General features: G+C 39.0%; 1 protein-coding gene across 2 annotated transcripts in view; it reads left to right on the top strand.

Annotated features, from left to right (window-relative positions):
• The window catches only part of VOPP1 (VOPP1 WW domain binding protein), a 34,141-nt gene extending 13,187 nt beyond the window's left edge, over window positions 1-20,954 (top strand). For both annotated transcript variants that reach the window (XM_083378321.1, XM_083378320.1), the window contains 4 exons: window positions 233-291; window positions 4,779-4,856; window positions 7,270-7,406; window positions 12,708-20,954. In XM_083378321.1, the coding sequence (XP_083234447.1) occupies window positions 233-291; window positions 4,779-4,856; window positions 7,270-7,406; window positions 12,708-12,889 (456 nt within the window). In that variant the 3' untranslated portion in view covers window positions 12,890-20,954. The remainder of the gene's footprint in view (window positions 1-232; window positions 292-4,778; window positions 4,857-7,269; window positions 7,407-12,707) is intronic.
• The last annotated feature ends 952 nt before the right edge of the window (window positions 20,955-21,906 follow it).

Raw genomic sequence — 21,906 nt, 5'->3', positions numbered from 1 at the left:
ATTATCCTAGGATTTATTTAAAATTATTTTTATTCAACTCCACATGCAAAATGTAAGAATTTCTGGAAATTATACTTCACTCACATTTAGATGGTGTCACGTTGGAAAAACCTGCCTAGAATATAAATGAAATTGTAATACAATGTTTATTATGATTATATAATATATATAATGATTATAATGATTAATGCTGGCATCTGATGAACAATGCTATATTTTTCTTTCTTTTCAGGATTCAGAAGCCAAAAAGCAATGCTGGTACTTTGAAGGGGTGTATCCTACAAATTATATGTAAGCGATTCTCCTTTTTTCTTTCTGTTCATTGGTCTGTATGAGTGTGCCGATGTGGAATAAAAATTTCAAGTCTTCTTTCTAGTGGCAATGACTGCAACAGATAAATGAATCAATGGTATATCAATGGAAAGAAAACTAAAATTATGTAATAAACAAAAGCCAATTATTAAAAATTAATAATATATACTATACATTGCATCCATCTTTACACAAAGGGAAAAAACAGTCCAAACTATCAAAAACAGTACTGTAAAAAACAGAAACACAAGTTAAGACAGGCGAGAAAATGGTAAGTGAGCACCTGTCCACCCTAGACGAGTTCAAATTACCAGGACCAGATGGACCAGATGGAGTGAAGGAACTGGCAGATGTGATCACAGAACCACTGAACTATGTCTTTCAAAGATCCTGGAGCACCTGTGGAACTACCAGAGGCCTGGAAAAGAGCTGATGTAGTTCCCATCTTCAGAAAAGGAACAAAAATGGATCCAGGAAACTACAGACCTATCAGCCTGACCTCAGTACCTGGGAAGATTCTGGAAAAGATAATCAAGCAACGAATCAGTGAACACCTAGAGGCAAACAAACTCATTACCCAAAGCCAACATGGGTTTGTCAAAAACAGATCATGCCAGACAAATCTTATTGCATTCTTTGATCAGGTGGACAAAATTAGTGGACCAGAGGAATGCTGCGGATATAATTTACTTGGACTTCAGTAAGGCATTTGATAAAGTAGACCCCAACCTACTACTTGATAAGATAGAAAAATGTGGGTTAGACAGCATCACCACCAGATGGATTCATAGCTGACTGACCACCTGTACTTAGCATATGGTCCTCAATGGAACTGCATCTACACGAAGGGAAGTGTGTAATGGGCTACCCCAGGGCTCTGTTCTGGGTCCAGTGCTCTTCAACATCTTCATCAATGATTTGGATGAGGGGTAGATGGGGAACTCATCAAATGTGCAGATGACTTCAAACTGGTAGGAATAGCCAACACTCCAGAAGATAGGCTTAAGATACAGAAGGATCTTGACAGATTTGAACATTGGGTGCTATCTAACAAAATGAAAATCAATGGTGAAAAAAGTAATGTTTTACATTTAAGCAAGAAAAACCAAATGCACAGGTATAGTATACCTGTACCTTGCTCAATAGTAGTAACTGTGAGAGGGATCTCAGAGTCCTAGTGGACAATCACTTAAATATGAGCCAGCAGTGTGCTGCAGCTGCCAAAAAAGCCAACAGAGTGCTAGACTGCGTTAATAGAGGGATAGAATCAAGATCATGTGAAGTGTTAATACCACTTTACAATGCCTTGGTAAGGCCACACTTGGAATACTGCAACCAGTTTTGGTCACCACAATGTAAAAAAGATGTTGAGACTCTTTCTAGGAGGACTGGAGGCTAAAACATAAGGAACAGTTGCTGGAATTGGGTATGTCTAATTTAATGAAGAAAAGGACAAGGGGTGACATGATAGCAGTGTTCCAGTATCTCAGGGGTTGCCACAAAGAAGAGGGAGTCAAGCTATTTTTCAAAGCACCTGAAGGCAAGACAAGAAGCAATCGATGGAACCTAACCAAAGAGAGAAGCAACCTAGAACTAAGGAAAAACTTCCTGACAATTAGAACAATTAACCAGTGGAACAACCTGCCTCCAGAAGCGGTGAATGCTCCAAAACTGGAAGTTTTTAAGAAGAGACTGGGCAACCATTTGTCTGAAATGGTATAGGGCTTCCTGTCTGAGCAAGGGGTTGGACTAGATGACCTCCAAGGTCCCTTCCAACAAAATAATAATAATAATAATCATCATCATCATCATCATCATCATCATCATCATCATCATCATCTACCTAGAATACCATCTTTCCTGTTCATTGATGTCTACCTCTTTTGTAGCCCTACTACTCTGCCTGTACAGATTACTCTAGTGCATAGAACTGAAAGCACTAGTTGGCTAGGCTATTCTTTTCATCTTTGCTTAAACCTTAGTTTAATTTTTGTTAACAATCTTTAAATTAAACAAAAATTAAATTAAAGTTTATGCAAAGATGAAAACAATAGCCTAGCCAACTAGTGCTTTCAGTTCTATGTACTCTACAAGCAACTAACATAGAAGAATGTTCTTTAGAGACGGGTGCCATGGAAAAAGCTTGCCACTTCACAGAGGCTAAATAACAAGGAGGAAAAGAACTAAATCTTATGGAAGACAATAATTGATTATGTGTTTATGGTAAAGTTTTATGATAGTGGATTATTAGAGGATATAATTTCATAATGTTTATGTTTCGCAGAGCTTCTGAATGGGACAGGATATAATATTTGTAACAACTAAATAAGCAAATGAATATATTCTAGCTAGGAATGGCAAAAACAGGAATCATCTTTTTGGTCTTGTTTAAAGGTGACCTTAATATTGAAAAACTAATTGTCTTTGTTTTGTTGCTTATATCCTCCCTTTATTATCTTTACAAATAATTCATGGTGACATATCCAACACCTTCCTCTTATTTTTCTCTTATTTTATTTTTTTACGTTATGCTGATGTATGTATGAATTTCTTTTCATTGAATTCAACACTGACTGCTGTCCACACATCATCTTTGAGCACTAGATGAGCACTAGAGGGCAGCAGAGCCTCATTTGTTTAATTGAGTAAGCTTTCTAGTGGGAAAACTAGAACTGTTTTCACTTCTTCTGTGCCAATGTACATTTTCAGGGTAGTATTATACTCTTGGTAAAATCATGTCCCAGGAGTTTATTTTTCTGGAAATGCCAACTGGAGAATTGACATTAAAACAACTCTCCAATGTAACAGCCTACCTGGACCCCACCAGGAGGTTGGCGGCTTCGAGATGTCAGCAGCTGATAGAGGAACAAATAGAGTGATGAGACCAGAGGAAGCTTCCTTTTGTGAAGGCCTGGTGGGGCCCAAGCCAAAACTGGAATGCTAAAGTCGGCACATGCAGCTCTAATGGACTGGAAATAAAATGGAGGCAGGCTGCAGGAAAGAAGGTCTTTGTTTATTTGATAGCCAGAAACCTCAATGACAGGAGCATTTTTCTGGGGCTGCTTTTTGCTTCTCCTCTTCTCCTTCAGGGAAAATATTCTATTCTGCTTTTTTTTAATCTTAAGAATAAAGAATATTTTATTCTGGGGAGGGAGGAGGCTTCCTACAAGGAGTAAAGATAAAGAAGATCTTCTCCTCGCACACAGGTTTTATGTAGCAAGTTGGAGTCTCTCAGTTGCAAGTCCGGAAAATCAGAGCAGGGTGGTAAAAATATAAATGTCTAAGGAAAACAACATCTACCTAAACATTTAACAGCTTATAGCTCTTAATGTAGTTGCTTTCATAATAAATCTATATTTCTTGTTGAAGAGTTTTTATTGTAGTTAAATACTTTTGGGCTGCAGTGCTTCTTTCTATCTATCCTGAGACTTCACTGTCCATATCATGAACAGAAAAACATTCCAATTACAAGCCCAGTGGAAGGTGATTTTGAGATCTCTCCACTGATGGCATAAGGCCAAAAGAAGAGATTCTACCTGGGAATATTTACAGGGAAATTCTGTAGTGCTAAGCCAGCATCTAACAACTTATGTATGCAGTTTGGGAATATGTGTTTTTCCTTTCCATTTATACTAAATAGAGGAATAATTTGAGAACAGAAAAAATTGTGTGACTAATCATAATAGTAATAATTGCAAAAGGCAGCTTTAGTTGGAACTGCAGCGTTATTTCTTATGTTATTAAACAGCAACATCTGTCTATCCTGGGTTTTGGTAAGGACTTGATAGGTGAAAAAAAATGCCAAATCCAGTATAAACATCTGGATGAATGAGTGCCCAAGCATAATGCTGTTATTTAAGTAATGAAATAATGAATTATTTTAATTTATTTTGGTCCCCCCCCCTCATTTTTCTAGGAAAACTTTCATTTTTGCTTTTTTTGATAGATATGCCTAGATATAGATGATCTCTTAATCCATGTTTTGTGGCTTGGCTTCATCAATATAAATATCCAGTTTTGAAAATATATTATTTATATCCATGTGAAATTGCAGATAGTTTTGTTTTCTTCTTTCCCAGTGTACTCAGAGTATAACCCCATGAATATGAATGAAAAAAATCAGTTGTATCAACAGCTAAATAATTTTCTGTCCTTGAATCTGTGGTAGTTGATGATGAGTAGCTCTGACTTCTTGACAAGTCCAGTTTACCACTGTAGTTAGTTTCCAGGGAACACCTTCTCTGTGCCTTTTGCTTTCAGATATCTAATCCCACAAATAACAGTCCTGAAAGTAAATCTTTAAAACAGAACTGTGGACCTTCCAGAATTTGTTATCTAGCAATCATGTTCACAGTTAAAGCAAGGAAACAGAACTCTGGCATTCTGAGTTTCTACTTTCTTGCTAATTCTTAAATCTAAGAAATCTTAAGGTTTTTAGTTTTTACATTTCTGTCCCCATTATACAGATGTCGGTCCTATGAAGATTGTTGTGGTTCAAGATGCTGCGTGAGAAGTTTGTTGGTCCAGCGACTATGGTATTTTTGGTAAGTTGGTAAGCAACTAGCAAGGTTAACGTGATATCCATGAAGCTTCTTTTGCAGTTAAGTGCCTAAGGAAGCACTCCACATCTGATGCTTTCTAAATCAGTTAAAGAAGAATTCCTGTATTACTATGACAGATGGATTCAAGTAATTAATACAGTCTGATACCTGCCTTCATGTAAGTAAGCTTCATTCAGTTCAATGGGCCATAGTATCCAATTAAGTATATGGGTATAACAACAATAGAAGATTAAATCTGGAACAAGAGTCATAGTTCTCTTGGGCATGTAAAGGTTAGAATGAGTGAATAGCATCTCTTTCACACCATGAAGCCTCCCTCTGGTCATCCCTTTTTCCTTTTGGATGCAGTCTCTAACTCCCTAAAAATCAGAAGATCTTTCTCCCCCTCTGACCAACCTGGGATTGAGCAATCCTCAAAGTTTAGACTTGATGGCTATTATGTGAACACGCAACAACTGTTAGTTTCATTGTCCCAGGTTGTTTTTGAGATGTGGAAAGGTTGTGGAAAAAAACTCTTAATGTATTTTCACCTCCAAAATGCTCAAATATTTGGCCAACTGGGGGAAGCTCTAGGGACCAAAAAACTAATGCTAAGCATGTTGAAATTTATATACTCTACCTCAGTGTTTTTCAACCACTGTTCCGCGGCACACTAGTGTGCCGCGAGATGTTGCCTGGTGTGCCGTGGGAAAAATTGAAAAAACACTGACCTAGGAGACAGCGGTGAGAGGAGGAGGAGGAGAACAGCCGTGGGCGGAGCGGCGTTGCAAGACTCTCTGGCGGGGAGCGCTGGGCACCGGAGCCTTGGCTAAGCTGACGGCCCTACTTCGCTGGAAGCAAAAGCCCAGGAAAAGAAGTGGGCTCGACCTCTTTAGGCACCAGGGCTCCACGGCAGCGTAGCTCCACCCCCTTCTCTGGCTTCGGAGGGTCTCTTGCTGAAGAGAGAGAAGCTGGGGAGAGGCGACCGGCTCGCTTATCGGAAGAGGACGGACGGGCGGCTAGCCCGGCTCGCCTGAGCTGTTGCGTGGTTGGTTGCCTGCAACGTTCGAAAAAGCTCTTCTTCCCCAGCACGCGCCGCTTACTCCTTACTCCCCGTGCGGCTGAGGATGCGAGACTCCCGCCTGGTCGGCTGCCTGGCTCCGCTTTCTTTGCTCGCCGTGACCCCTCGCCCCAGCCCGAAATAGAGGGATCTGACCGCTTCGCTCTTGGAGGCTTCGCTTGCGTCTGAAAAATTACATGGCTGATTTTTTTTAACCTGTCCTTTTGATACGTTGCATAATAAAATGTCCTTTGGACCAAAGCAATTAAAAACCTTTGGGGTTTCCCCCCCCCCCTGGAGTGAAGTGCTTTTGATGGTAAAGGTGAGAAAGAAAGAAAAAAGGAAGGGAAAAAAAGGAGAAAGGGGGAAGGGGAAAAGGGAGGGAGAAAGAAAAAAAGGAGAATAGAAAAGAAAGAGAGAGGAAGGGAGGAAGGAAGGAAGGAAAAAAATCAGGAAGAAAAATTAAAAAAAAATGCAAGTAGCTTCCAGTTTCCACAACAAGTAGAAAGCAAGAAATTGAGAGAGGGAGGGAAAGAAAGTGGGAGAGAGAAAGGCAGGAAAGAAAGGAAGGAAGATAGATAGAAAGAAAGAAAGAGAAAAGAAAGAAAGAAAGAAAGAAAGAAAGAAAGAAAGAAAGAAAGAAAGAAAGAGAAAAGAAAGAAAGAAAGAAAAATAAATGGAGAAAAATGCAGAAAGAAAAATTAAAAAGAAATGCAAGTAGCTTCCAATTTCCACAACAAGTAGAAAGCAAGAAATTGAGAGAGGGAGGGAAAGAAAGTGGGAGAGAGAAAGGAAGGAAGGAAGATAAAGAAAGAAAAGAGAGGGAAGGAAGGAAGAAAAGAAGAGAAAAAAGAAAATACAGAAAGATAAATTAAAAAGAAATGCAAGCTTTCCTTTTCCTTCACAGCAAAAACAAACAAACAAAAGCCCCAAAATAAAATAAAATAATAAAGAGGATAATAATAATAATAATAATAATAATAATAATAATAATAATAATACGTTGGAAGGGACCTTGGAGGTCATCTAGTCCAACCCCTTGAGAACACAGGCCATCCTCGACTTACAACCGTTCGTGTAGCGACCGTGGGGAGGTCCAACGGTGCGGAAAACGGTGGAGTGCCTCGTGATTTTTTTCATGAAACAAGTGTGCCTTTGCCCAAAAAAGGTTGAAAAACACTGCTCTACCTAAACAGTACTTGAAGTATAATAAAAAAAATATTTCCATTTCCTCTGAGCCATTTAGATTTATTGATCATTGGATTAATTACTTGTACTGGGATCAATAATTAACTATACATTAAATTTTGTAAGTAACCAATTTTTTTTAACTTGTTTCCCTCTTTTTTTGCTCAGGTTCCTTCTGATGATGGGAGTTCTATTTTGCTGTGGGGCTGGTTTCTTTATCCGAAGACGGATGTATCCTCCACCACTGGTTGATGAAACAACCTATAACGTGTCATTCACTCGACCACCTAACTCCAGTACACCAGGTTAGAGATTACAATTGCCCTATTAGGTTTACATCTATTGCTCAATAATATAGTAATTATTTATCTCAATAATTACTGCTATTACTGATTTGATCATAAGGTAATATAATGCATTATCTTATGCAATCTGCTAGATATCTTAAAAGACTTAAGAGGCAGATTGAAGAAGTATAATTTCAACACAAAGTTTGTGCCATAAATGAATAGTGTGACTACAAAGGATCATACTAGTAATAAGTTAAAAAAACAGGCCATCTGGCTATCTCAATGCAAGTTAAAGGCATAGTTGTTCAACTTACATATCTCCAACAAAGGAGAGTCCATCCAAAGCAAACATATTTGCTATTTAAAATTTGATATTAAGCTTCCGGTGGCTCCGCGGCGACGGAGGGAGCCTTCCCGGGCTGCCCGCGGCTCAGCTGGTGTTTTTTCGCCCGAAACAGCGCCGATCAGCTGTTCGGGCGAATCTGAAGCCCCCTCCTCGGGAGAAGAGGAGGGGGTGAGCCCCCAGGTGGGGGTTGAGTTCTCCGGGGCCGCCTGAGCTTGGAGCTTGGGCGGCTGAAGGATTGAACTCCCCCGTAGCCTGGGCTGCTCCCAGCTGACCAGCGTCTCTGCTCCGGACTTTATGGAGCAGAGCCAGGCGTCTGCGACCATCCCTGCTTGAAGGAGAGACTATGAAAGGGAAAGAGCAGGCAGAGCAGTACAAGAGGGAAAGATGAAGAGATGAAGAAGATTTTATTTTACTCTCAAGCTTGATGGACTTTGCTTAAAACTTAAAGTGAAAGTGCGTCACAATTGTAAGTAAAAGATGGCGGCTAAACCTCCCCCTAGAACTTTTCGGAGTGCTGGAAATTCTCCGGTGCAACAACAATCATTGCTGCAGGCGTTGCATTCTCCTGATGTATTGACATCGAAGGATCTTGAAAAACATACCCAGTTAATTTTGGAGTCAATGGGTGTTAAATTTCTACAGATGGAGGAGAAATTGGAGAAATTGGAGCAGAGAATGGAAGAAAGGATGGAACAGAAACTTAGAGAAATGAAGGTAGACATTTTGTCCTCAGTGCAAAAAGTTGCTAAATGTGTGGAGGTGCTGGATGATCAAGTGCAAGACTTGATTCAAAAGAATGCTTTATTAGAAGCAAAAGTATTGGAAATTGAAGATTTAAAAGACAAAATTGACAGTGAACAGAGCTTGGCCCAATTTTACCAGATGCAGTTTGCTGTGAGAATTAGAGGCCTAAAAGAGAATATTAAGGAAGATTTAAAGCAGCTGGTTTCTGAGGCTTTTGAGGGAGTATTGAACCATCCAGCATCTGAATTAAAACAAGGTATGGACAAAGTGTTTCGTGTGAATTCGTGGATTGCTAAACAGAGAAAGTTGCCTAGAGATGTGGTGGTTTATTTTGTAAAAAGGGAAATTAGAGATGAAGTTATACAAGCTGCCTACGATACCAAAGTTGTGATTGCTGGTCAACAAGTTTTGGTTCTAAAAGAAATTCCTCCAAAGATTTTAAAGAGAAGGAAGGATTTTATATTTCTTGTGCAAGAGCTCAAGCAAAGAGATATAAGGTTCAGATGGGAGATCCCAGCTGGGTTGAGCTTCATGTATGATGGCAAAAGGTACTGTTTGAGTAATGTGAAGCAAGCGCATGATTTTTATAATAATGTTTTGAAAGTAACCCCATCAACACTTCTGGAAGCTGCAGAGGGATCTGGAGAAGGAGAACATCAAGAGGATGAAGATGCACAGATAGACGAGAAGGGTACAGGAGGAGTTCAAGCTGCAACTCTTTTGGATGATCTTAGAGAACAGAGGGTGACGCGTGCTGCCTTAAAACGCTCAAAAAAGAAAAAAAAATAAGACCAGTAGAAATCTATGGAACTTCCACAAAATATTTATAGTTAAGTGGTAGTTGTGTTTTTTAAAAAAAAAAAAAAAAAAGTTTTGGGATGCTATGTATGGTAATAGATTTTTTTTTTTTTAATTTGGAATTAATGGACAACTTACTACAGAGGAAGAGGAAGAAAGTTTTGTGGGTTAATGTGGGTTAATTTGTGTAAGAACTATTTATTAATGTGCAAATGAGAATATGTTAAGGTAATAGTGAATTGTGGAAGAACATAGATGGGAATGATGCTAGTTTTCTTTTATTTTAGTTTTTTATATATATTTAGTATTATTAAGGATTGGTTTACTATATACAAGCTAGAGAGTGATGGATTTTAGAGTTTATAATTGTTAGTATATGATTGTTTATGATTGCCTTTTAGATATATACCTTGTATTTTGCTCTGGGAAGTCGGGGGGGGAGGGGGGAGGAGGGGAAGTGGAGGGGGGGAGGTAGGGGAGGGAGGAGGGGGAGGGGGAGGGGGGGAGATAGGGGGGAGGTAGGGAGGGGAGGAGGGAGGGGGAAGGGGGGTTTTTTTAAAGGAAAATTGTATTTTATAAAACTTTTCAATAAAAAAAAACAAAAAAAAAAAGTAAAATAAAAAATTTGATATTAAGATTGTTTTTCTAATATATCACCAGAATGTAATAAAACTGAAGAAACTGTGGGCCATGTAATTAGCTATTGCAAGATCACAAAAACAACAGCATGACAAAGTAGCAACAATATTGCATTGGAATATATGAAGAAAAAGCATTTGCCTGCAGGCAAGAACTTCTGGGGCCACAAAATAGGCAAAAATAATAAAAAATGAAGAAGCTAAATTGTTCTGGGACTTTTAAATTGAAATTTCATAGTGTACAAGGTTGGCGTGGCTGTTTAATGAAAAAGAAGATAAAAGAACAACTGTTTTAAATTACTTTTCCCATGGATTAAAATTATTATTTTTGTAATCAAAGAAAAACACTAGCATGTCTAAGAACACACCAAACACATCAAATGGTTATCAAGCCAGCCCCCTCAAAATGTAAATACATTCTTGTTCTATTATATTTCATACAAACTCACACATAGGATTACAATGACACACAGGAAATTATCTATTTTTCTCCTTGTAGTTATTCACATATTAAAATGCTTCATTGTATGTTGTTGAATACAGGTAATCCCCGAGTTACGAGTGTTCACTTAATGCTTGTTGTTCACTTAACACTTGTTCAGAGTTATGTGATGAGCGTCCCTTAGTGCTTACAACCAAGTCCAGGAATTACGAATATTGCAGCACCATGCCAGTCGTTCGCCCTTACGAGCAACAGCAGTGGCTCTGCAATATTCACTTTGGTTATTCCATCCCTCCCCATCCCCACCCTGGGTCTCTCTACTCACCAGGACTTCAATACTCACCCTACGAAGATCAATATCCTTTGGTTTCTTGGCTGCTTCAGGTCTTTGGTGCATTCACAGGGAATGAAGGCCTAAAGTAACACAAGATCACGTGAGATCAGTTGGGCGAGATTTCACTCTACTGATCTCACGAGATATCATGGTACTTTAGGCCTCTGTTCTCTGCAACAGAGAATGAAACCGAAGCTGGAGGATGCTTCCAGATGCCTCTGGAGGCTGGATCTGGGCTCTGGAGGCCTTTTCCAGGCTGCAGCCACCTAGATAAGGCCGGGGAACACTTCTCCAGGCTCTGGAGGCCTTTTCCAGGCCATGGGGAGGGTGCAGAAGCATTCCCCGGCTTCAAATCCGGGTGGCAATGGCCTGGAAAAGGCCTCCGCAGCCCGGATTGGGCTGTGGGGTGTGTGTGTGGAAGCGTTCCCTGGCCTCATATCTGGGTAGCAGTGGCCTGGAAAAGGCCTCCAGAGCCCAGATCGGGCCGCGCAGGGGGGGAGGGGGACAGAAGCATTCCCTGGCCTCAGATCTAGGCAGCAGCGGGAACCATGGCAGAGAGGAGACAGATCTTTTCCAGGTGAGTCTGGTGTGGCAGGAAGGGAGGGGGAAGCATGCAGTGTCTTAGTGGGTTCTATCACTAGCCCTCCATGGCCTTCCCCACCCTAAGATATCTCATGTTCGATTAATGAGCTGCATGCATTTTAATGAGCAAGGGAGTGATCTTGTTCAAGATAATGAGATTCACTGTATGGGCTTTTGAGTTACGGGTGGAATGGCAGGCTCCATTATACTCATAACTTGAGGACTACCTGTACATAATTTTTTTAATCAGGGTAAAAACAATTTGAATAGAAGAAAAGGGAAAATAAATTTAAATATAGTTTAATAGTAAACATGTACTAAACTAAATATAATTGAAGAGGCCATACCTTGAACAAGAAGAGATCTTTAAACATACTGTATACAGTATAATATATACTAGATGCTTCAAATTCAAACATAAACTGTTGTTTTGTCCATGTTTTACTCTGATAGAAGATATTTCTTTCTACTGTTGAAGAATAAGCCACCAGAAATACTAGGTCCCAGTTATGTTATCTACTGACACATTTCAGATTATATTTCAGAATTACGTGAACATCTGTAAATCATGAGGGGAGAGGAGTGAATTGATACCATCAGTGATTTGAAGGGAGTCATGATATCACATCATATAGGATGGTGTGTACTTTCAGAGAAGAGACTCTGAGCCCTACCTGTCAAAACATATCTTTTGTAGCATTACTCCCTTTTTTAATAGAATTTAAATATAGGACAAAGAGTATGAAATTATTAAGAGAATTATATTGTCCCAATAAAATCTGAGACCATAGCAAATAAAAACAATAAAACTGTACAATAAAAACTTCATCTGTCAGCAGTCACTTTTTCTGAGGGATATCATTGCAGCAATGTTTTCTGGATAGAGCCAGATTACCATGTAAGTGCCAGACAATTGTCCATTGAGTTCTGAAGAATTTCTGGGAAATCCATTTTAATTTCAAAATGAAGGCAGCCTTTCTGTACAATATTCTAGTTTCTGTTTTATTTACTTCAGACATTCTGTGAACTGAACTTGGTTCTGTCTCACATCCTGTTACATAGTCTTTGTCACAGCATATGTATGATAATTCATTAAATACTAAGTTGGATGGCTGATTCAAAAAATGGTGATAGAGGAATGAATAGAAACAAAGCTTGTATATATAATATGGGAAGTGCAGCAATTTGAATATCAAATTAGTAGTTCAAAAAGAAGAAATATTGTCTCATTTCCAAGTTACCAAGAAAAAATATCCTCTTATTTCAGATTGTGAAATCTGATCTTCTTGATGGGGTATTTTTTATATTTTAACATTCTCTAAACTATACAATATAAAAAGCCTTGTGAATAGCTTGAAAATCATCCAGTTACTTGTTTAGACATGGTCACATTAATCAACTTCAGATATTTTCTATTGTCTCTCTTTTTTAGGAACCCAGCAACCAGGAATGGCCTATTATGCAGATCCAGAAGGAATTATGATGAATCCTATGGCCATGAGTTACCATGTCCAACCTAAGTCTCCACAAATGAACCAAGTTTATCCCCCTCTACCTTCTTACTGCAACACCCCACCCCCATCATATGAGCAGGCTGTTAAATCTTCCACATAATCTCTTTATTGAAACCAGCAGAACCTTGGTCAAAAAGTAGATCAATCGTGAGCTAAGCTAAAGACTTCTCAGAATTCTACCATCCTTTGCTGTTGTTCCAACTAGAATAATTTGGACAATAGTGATGGATTTGCAGCACAGGACAAATTAAGTTTTGACATATTCAAAATGAGAAGAGTTTTTTGTATGCTTCCCTTCCCAAACCTATATTTAAATTCCCTTTGCTGACCTTTTTAATTTATTGTCTTTGTCATTTTGATGCATATAATAACACATATTTGAGGGAAAGTAGGGTAGCGAGCACAAAATAATTTAAACCTCTAGGAAGATATTCTATCATTTTATAGATGAAAAGAGAGAAAAAAAGATGATGGACTGAAAACAGTTGAATTAATTGAAGCAGATGAACTTAATAAAGCTTAGACAAATAGTTGTTAAAGGAAACTTTGGAGGAACTGTAGTACAATATGTGGAAAACCTTTCATGTCAGAATAAAATCCCTTTGTTTCACTAGCACCAACATTAGAGGGAAGAAGATTACAAAATCTCCTATCCTAACAGTTTGTGGAAGATGGGCTGCCAAAAATAAGAAAATGCATTTTTCCTTTTGGGAGTGCAGATGTCCTAGCAAATTGCTGATTTGGGATGGAAAGGAAAACGCTATTGATGGTCAAGAATAATTTACCAAAATGGAGTAATAAAAAAAATAATGTGTAGAAAATACTGCTTATGTAAAGAAAAAGTTTGAACTTTTAATATTGATTCTGGGGATCTTTTTACAACCCTGTTTCAGCATATGTTGTTTTTATAGGTATTCCTAATTAATTGGGTGTGAGAGGTGCATCTCAAACAGGAGAACTCAATAAGGAGTCCTGATTACAAACTTGAGCTTGCTTTTATATATGAGAATATGAGAATTGACTGTTAGTACAGGTAGTCCTCGAGTTACAAATGTAATGGAGCCTGCCCATTCCATTTGTAACACAAAAATTTGTAGGAGTGAATCTTGTACCTTGAAAGTGATTCACTCCCTACTTTTGCTAATCAAATGTGTGGGCAAATGTTAAGTGCACTTGAGGTATCTCAGGGTGGGGAAGGCCATGGAGGGCCTAGTGATGGAAAAGGCCCCCAAGGCCACTCTGATCCACTAAGATACCTCATGCTTCCTCCTCCCTTCTTGCTGCGCTGGACTCATTTACCTTGTAAAATCTGTCTCCTCTTTGCCACAGTTTCTTTCCCTTTGAGGGAGAGGAGAAAAGCTTTGAAATGCTTTTCATGCTGACACTGAAAGCTCCTGGGTGCCATAATATATCACGTATTCACACACCCATTCTCTGCAAAAGAGATCATGGCCTCCAGAAGCTTCCATTCTCTGGGGGGGAGGGAAGTATTTGCTTCATTTGCATGCCTATGGGGCAAAGCGTGGAATCGGAGATAGCTGGGTGCAGGAACCAATACTGCCCGGGTGAGTGGCTCGCTTGCGTGCACAGGCCTTAGTTTGAAGACAGGAATGAAGCCTTCAACTGAACGATGAGGCATCGCGGGGCTAGGTCCCTTGCACCCGCATCCAAGCCGACAATGGTGGAAAACACCTGAGCAGCCATGATCCCCCCTCCCCAGCCAGCCCTTCACCATACCCGACTTATTCCTTGGCTGGCTGGCTGGCTGGCTCTCCTTATCCTTCCCACTCCAGTGGCGGCAGTAGCTTGGGTTGCTTAGCTCCATCCAAGTGGAAGAAAGCAGAGATGCAGCAGCAGAATTGCTCGCAAATCGCTTCATTTTCAAATGCCAGATAGGCACTCACAAACTTTTTATCTGAAGGGAGACCTTGGAGAAACTGGATTCTTCGTCTGTGAGCAAGTGGAGCAATTCAAAATGAAGCAATTTGCTTCGTTTTGAACCGCCCTTTTGCTCACAGATGGAGAATCCAGTTTCCCCAAGGTCTCCCTTCAGATAAAAAGTTTATGATTGGGAGCGGCTTGGGTTTCTCGGCTCCATCTGAGTAGAAGAAAGTGGAGGTGCAACAGCGGGAGTGCTCTCAATAAGGCCAGCGTACACGAGCAAGCAGTACACCCGGGTCTTATTGTTTGTGAACAATCCTGTTCCTGAGCCTCTGCTTTCTTCCACTTGGATGAAGCTGAGAAACCCAAGCTGCTGCTGCTGCTTGAGTGGGAAGGACAAGAAGGAGAAGAGCGGTGAGGATTTGTGCCAGCTGGCTGGCCAGGGAAGGAATAGGTCGGGCAGGGTGGATAGCTGGCTGGGGAGGGGGGATCATGGCCCGTCAGGTGTTGCCACCGTCGCTGGCTTGGACATGGATGCAAGAGACCTGGCCCCGCAATGCCTCACCATTCAGTTGAAGGCATCGTTTCTACCCTCAAACTAATGCCTGCTCATGCAAGTGAGCCACTCACCTGGTCCACAGATGGCATTGGTTCCTGCGCCGTGCCAACTATGATTTCACGCTTTGCCTCATAGGTATGCAAGCAAAGCAAACACTCCCCCTCTCAGAGAAAGAAAGCTTCCAGGGGCCATGATCTCTTTTGCAGAGAATGGGTGTTTGAACTTGCACGATATTATGGCACCTAAGAGCTTCCATTGCCAGTGCAAAAAAGCATTTCAAAACTTTTCTCCCTCAAAGGGAAAGAAACTGCGGCAGAGAGGAGACAGATTTTGCAAGGTATGTCTGGTGCGGCAGGAAGGGAAGGGGAAACAGTTGTAAGGAGTGGTGGTGGTGGGGGAGTAGGATGAATGTTGCAGAGCATCTGCAATCGTAAGGGTGAACGACTGCCATGGTGCTGCAATATTTGTAATTTTGGGATTTGTTTGTAAACAATAGGGGGTGCTTGTCACATAAGTTCAAATGGGTGTTGAGTAAATGCTCGTAACTCGGGGATTACTTCTATTTCCATTTTGTTTTCAGTTGTATACTCTCTTTTTTTGACACTGTAGACTTATTTCCACATTACTTTTTTCCTGGGGGGTTTTACATGGTGAGTTGTTTATTCAAAGTGAAAAATCTTAACTGAAATTGAGATTTGTCAGATACTGAGAAATGATTGCAGGTTCTCCAAGATGTGATAAATGCATCACATAGAAATCCACAGGTATAAATCTCATCAATCAAATGTATAAGTTTCTGTTTCTATAGATTTCGCTTATTAGGAATGCCCTACATTTGGCTGCTGACAGCTCAGGTTCAACACCTGAGCACTGTGCAACAGGATAAGCTTCTGTTACTTGCCCCAGCTCCTGCCCACCTGGCAGTTTGAAAGCATGTAAATGCAAGATACCACCTTGGTGGGAATGTAACAGTATTCCAAGTGCTTTGGCATATAATCTTGTCGGCCATATGATCATAGAAAATGTTTTCAGACAATGCCTGTTCCCTTGGCTAAGAAACGGAAGATGAGCGCTATCCCCTAGAATCGGACATGACTGGACAGGGGAAACCTTTACCTTTATCGGCATTAGAAATATTTAGGAGCTCAGCTCCTAGATCTGTTCTCACTAAAGGATAAATGAAAATTTCTTGAGATTACTAGGATGTATCTAGGCAGTTTTTCTTTTAGCGAGGCCTCTGCAGTACTTGGAAAGCTAGGCAATTATAAATTCTTCCCTTTAATCTATAAATGATGTACAGCAGGGAGAAGAAAACCAGATGATGCTATATGTATCCATCAATTCATCCACCCATAATATTGGGGTTCCCAGTCTTAAAAAAAATGGGAAATCTCTAGGAAATCTGTAGAACCTGAAGGAGTACCTAAGAGGCACCTCCATTGCAGCACATGGACACCTTTGGAAACTGTATTCAAGTGAACTTTGCTTTTAATTAATTTAGTACCTTGAATGAATGTATGTCAATTTTATTGTGTATTGGTCAAATGAATATTTTGAAAAAAAAGTGAGAAACTCTTTGTGCATTTACATTTTAGACATGCCTCAGCTATTTTAAATTTCTGTATAGTATGTAAAGGAATTTGTATCACAGCTGTAATGCAAACATATATGGCCAATTTTTTTTTTAAGAAGCAAGACTGCTGGATTGTTTTTTTCTCCCTGGCCTGTAATATTTAAAACTTCCCTGAGGTGATAATCCTTAAAGATAATAAGAAAGAAATTATTGCTATACAATTTCACTGTCTTGCTTCTGAGTCAAGTGCAGTAAATTATTAAATTCTTGATTATTTGCATTTCATGAATTTTAGGTTTACTTTATTAGCATCCCATGAGTATTTAAACTGGGCTGCAATGAAGAGCCAATTTCATTCTTTAGTTTCGGATGTAGTCAAACTTTTGAACATCTTTTAAACTATACACCTCAACTTTAGCCTTTAATCTGAAATAACTGTTTTATGTACTATTCATTGAATATTACTTTTAGTTTTAATTACAAGGGGCAATTGCTGTGCTAAGTTAGAAACTTTGGAAGGAACAAAGAAAATATAATAACATATATAATGTAATATCAACTGAGGATATCTGAAAACATAGAAGAGCACAATGTTCATCCTGCAGAACTTTCATTCATGGTGAAATAGTAATTGTCAAGCTATAGTGAAAATATATATTGAATGTAGGAAAGTAACAACTACTGAACCATAAAGAAGGTATGAAGTCCGGGGGAAAAAATTAACGCCCCAGTTCTTGAAAAAATATTTTTATTGTATATAGATCTTCAATATTTGAGAAAGCAACTACTATTCTTGGACTGGCTTTGCTGCAGAATAAACTTCAGTTAAATTCTTTCTGAAATTCACCGGTTTAAGAACACTTAAGTAGTCAACCATAAACTGTGAAAAGTCATTAGCATAAATTAAGTTAATAGGAACCTTAGCTATTATCTTGCAAAATTAAGTCCTAAGGTTATCAAGAGGAGAAATGATCACATATTGAGCCTTTTCCTTTTACCAGGTCATGATCCATTGAGGAGGCTCCAGATTTTTTTTCAGTGTAAAGTAAGATTTCTCTGTTGAGGAAACAAATTGAAGCTACTAAATCTGTAAAATTCAGAATCTGCAGTTGTACAGTTTTCAGTAAGAATAGAATAGAGCTGGAGGTCTTCTAGTCCAGCCCCCTGCTCAAGCAGGAGAACCTATACCATCTCAGACAGGTGATTGTCTAGTCTCTTCTTAAAAATCTCCAGTGATGGAGCGGCCACAATTTCTGGAGGAAAGCTGTTTCACTGGTTAATTGTCCTCGCTGTCAGGAAGTTTCTCCTTAATTCCAGGTTGCTTCTGTCTGTGATCAGTTTCCAACCATTGTTTCTTGTCTTGCTTTTTGGTGCTTTAGTGAATAATGTGACCCCCTCTTCTTGGTGGTAGCCCCTCAAATACTGGAATACTGCTATCATGTCTTTTCTATTTTTTCTTTTCTTTAGCCGCCGTTCTTCATATGTTTTAGTCTCCAGGTCTTTGATCATCTTAGTTGCTCTTCTTTGAATTTTTTTCAAACTCTCAACATCTTTTTTGTGATATGGTGACCAAAACTGGCTGCAATATTCCAGGGGTGGTCTTACTAGGATTTTATAAAGCAGTACTAATACTTCGTGTGATTTTGATTCTATGCCTTTGTTTATACAACCCAGAATTGTATTAGCTTTTTTGGTTGCTGCTGCACACTGCTGGCTCATAGTCAAGTGATCGTCCACTAGGACTCCAAGGTCCCTCTCACAGTTACTGTTTTTAAGCCAGGTCTTGCCCAATCTGTACTTGTACCTTTGATATTTTTTTTGTCTTGCCTAAATGTAAAACTTTGCTTTTCTCTAAATTGGAATTCATTTTGTTGGATAGGGCCCATTGTTCAAGTTTGTCTAGATCTTTTTGGATCCTGAGATTGTCTTCTGGGGTGTTGGCTACTCCTGTCAGTTTGGTGTCATCTGCAAATTTGATGAGTTCCCCTTCAATTCCCTCATCTAAGTCATTTGTGAAGATATTGAAGAGTATTGGGCCTAAGACGGAACCTTGTGGTACCCCACTGCTTGCTTCTCTCCATGTGGATGTAGTGCCATTGAGGACTACTTGTTGAGTACAGTTTGTCAGCCAGCTACAGATCCATCTGGTGGTGATGTTATCTATTCCACCTTTTTCTAGTTTACCAAGGGGTAGGTTGTGGTCTACTTTATCAAATGCCTTCCTGAAGTCTAAGTATACTATGTCCACAGCATTTCGCTGGTCTACTAGTTTAGTCACTTTATCAAAGAATGAAATAAGATTGGTTTGGCATGATCTGTTGTTAACAAACCTGTGCTGGCTACTGGTTATGACTTTGCTTCTAGTTTGCAGATCTTTTCTAGGATTTTCCCAGGTATTGATGTTAAACTGATTGGTTTGTAGTTTCCTGGGTCTGTTATTTTTCCTTTCTTGAAGATGGGAACTTCAGCCCTTTTCCAATCCTCAGGGACATCCCTGGTGCTCCAGGATTTATGAAAGATGTGGTGCAATGATTCTGAGATAACATCTGCCAGCTCTTTCAGAACTCTGGAATGTATTCTGTTGGGTCCCGGTGATTTATATTCTTCAAGGTTGGATAGATGTTCTCTTACCATTTTCTTGCTTATTTTTTGTTTTTAGTTTGTCTTTTGCAGTAGTTTTTCTTTGGTATGTTGGGCTATAGGTTCTTTTTGTGTGAAGACTGATGCAAAGTATGAGTTAAGCAGCTCTGCTTTCTCCCTGTTGCCTGTTACATCCTTGCCATCTTCTCTCTTCAGTGGGCCTACAGTTTCCTTGACTTTTTTCTTGTTAATATGTTGGAAGAAACCTTTTTTTATTATCCTTGATTTCTGTTGCAAGTCTTTGTTCATTCTGAGCCTTTGCTTTCCTGACTTCATCTTTACATGTTCTGGCTGTCTGCTGATAATCGGCCTTAGTTATGTGCCCTTCTTTCCATTTTTTTGTATTTGCCCTTTTTGTCTTTCAATGTGTCAGAGGTCTTTGTGCGGCTATGCTGGTTTCTTCTTGAATTTGTTTTTCTTTCTCAATAGTATTGTGCTGGTCTAGGCTTTTGATTGCATTTTTCAGAGTTTCCCACACTTCTTGGGTTGTTTTCCCCTTTAGGATTTTCATCCATGGGATTTTTCCTAGGTTCTCTCTGAGTTTGTTCAAGTTAGCTCTTTTGAAGTTTAAGACACCTGTTGGATTGTTTTCTATTGCTAGCGTTTGCATTATATTAAATTCCAGTATGATGTGGTCACTTTCACCCAAAGCAGTCAACAAACTAAGACTAAACATTACACTGATCTTCAAATCACACTGTTAACCATCTGTTATATTTAGTGCATAGAAAGTCCACAAACGGTTTCCATTCTCTTATAAAGATGTCTAGTCCATTATCGCCAATAAAAGCGATTAATTTTGTCATCTCTGCTAATTCAGTCAATGTCAAAATTATTCTTCAACAGTTTGCATACCTTTTTCTTTCCAAGTACAATCCTTGCAGCCATCACTATGTGAAGGAATAGTATCCCAAATTATTTTTCAACATGATTAAAAAAGAAAAAGCAGTATATTTATATATTTGTGAAAGGGGGAGGGAGGGAGGATTTACTGCTTTTTCTTTTTCCAACGCCCAGCCGGTATGGATTCTATTTGTTAAATGTTAAATTTATTTGGTATTTGGATCACCTTTTTCTCTTTTTTGTATACCATTTTTTGTTGTTAGTGCTGAATGTATGCTTTTATTTTATTGTTTTTCTGTTTACTTTTTATGATAAACCAATATAATAATAATAATAACAATAATGATACAGCACGGGAGGATGGATCCATTGCTTTTCATCTGCCACTGTTCTTTTGTGCTTCTACATTTCTTGGTTAGGTTGTTGAGAATTTTTTTTCATCAAGTTGTCTAATTTAGGTAGGGTTGGGGTTTTTTGAGATGTAGGTTTCTTTCCAACAAATCTTTGGCTACCAGATTTTATACTACAGCTTATAATAAAGTTAAACTGCATTTCTAGTGAGTTCTGGGACACAGTTGGAAAAGAAGTAAATCATAATATATTGCTTATTTTAATTCTTGTTTTGTGCAGAATGTATTTTGTTCTGTTTTTTAATAAAACTTTTTCATAGCATGGTTAAATCTTTGGAGGGTATGTTTATTCTGTAAATAAGTAAAAGTGAACTGAGGGATGCACAGTACTGATTGCTCACCCATGATCAAGCTTACTAATGTGAACAGCCTTACACACATAATTTCATAAGGTTTTCTGACAACCTACATAATAAAACATTTATGAAGGAGAGCAAGGTTAAACACATTAGCTGCAATCCTTGCATGAAGAAGGCTCCATTTATGTAATCTGACCTTTACACAATTGTGAATTCTGAGAAAGTTACAAATATGTGAACCCATAGTACTCATCTTAATTGGTAGTCAATTTCATGGAAAAATAATCCACCTAAATAGAATAGATATGCTAGAGTTGTATTTAAGAGTACAATCAGAAATTTTCCCATGGAAGAGTAGTATTCTGTTTTCTCCCTCCCTCCCTCCCTCCCTCCCACTCCCTCTCACACACAGTGCTAGTACTAGATCCAAGTGCATTTATACCTGACTAAGTTGAAAGAAAGCACATAAGATAAATAAAATAGGGGAATTTTAAATGAATATAAATGAGATTCCAAGGACAATGCTTTGTTCTGAAGTGAACACACATAGCTTACTTTCAGCCTTAAATAATACATTCTTATAATAGTCTTTCATTCCTTATCATTCCAGACCTAATTAGCCAAATTTTAATTGTGTCTGGAATTACAGCTAGTAATGAAGCTTTGTTCCAAATGGGGCCTTTATTAATACTTTGCTCCCATTTCAGCTTTCTAGTGCCTTTTTGAGCTAGCTGTCACCGAAGTAACTGGCAGGCATGCTAACAGGATCTTCAAGCAAAAGGCTATGCTTGCTGATGAGAGATCTTCTATAGCACAGCGTTGTCTGGATTTCTGTCACATCTATTAACTGCATTGATTTTTTTGAAAGATTGGGCGAAGTATGGCCACATTTGTTTTTCATTTAGACTAAAC

The sequence above is a fragment of the Vipera ursinii genome (assembly GCF_947247035.1).
Source record: "Vipera ursinii genome assembly, chromosome: Z".
NCBI classification, from domain to species: Eukaryota; Metazoa; Chordata; class Lepidosauria; order Squamata; family Viperidae; genus Vipera; species Vipera ursinii.
Note: the sequence above shows the minus strand (reverse complement) of the source record. Positions and strands in the feature narration are given on the sequence as shown.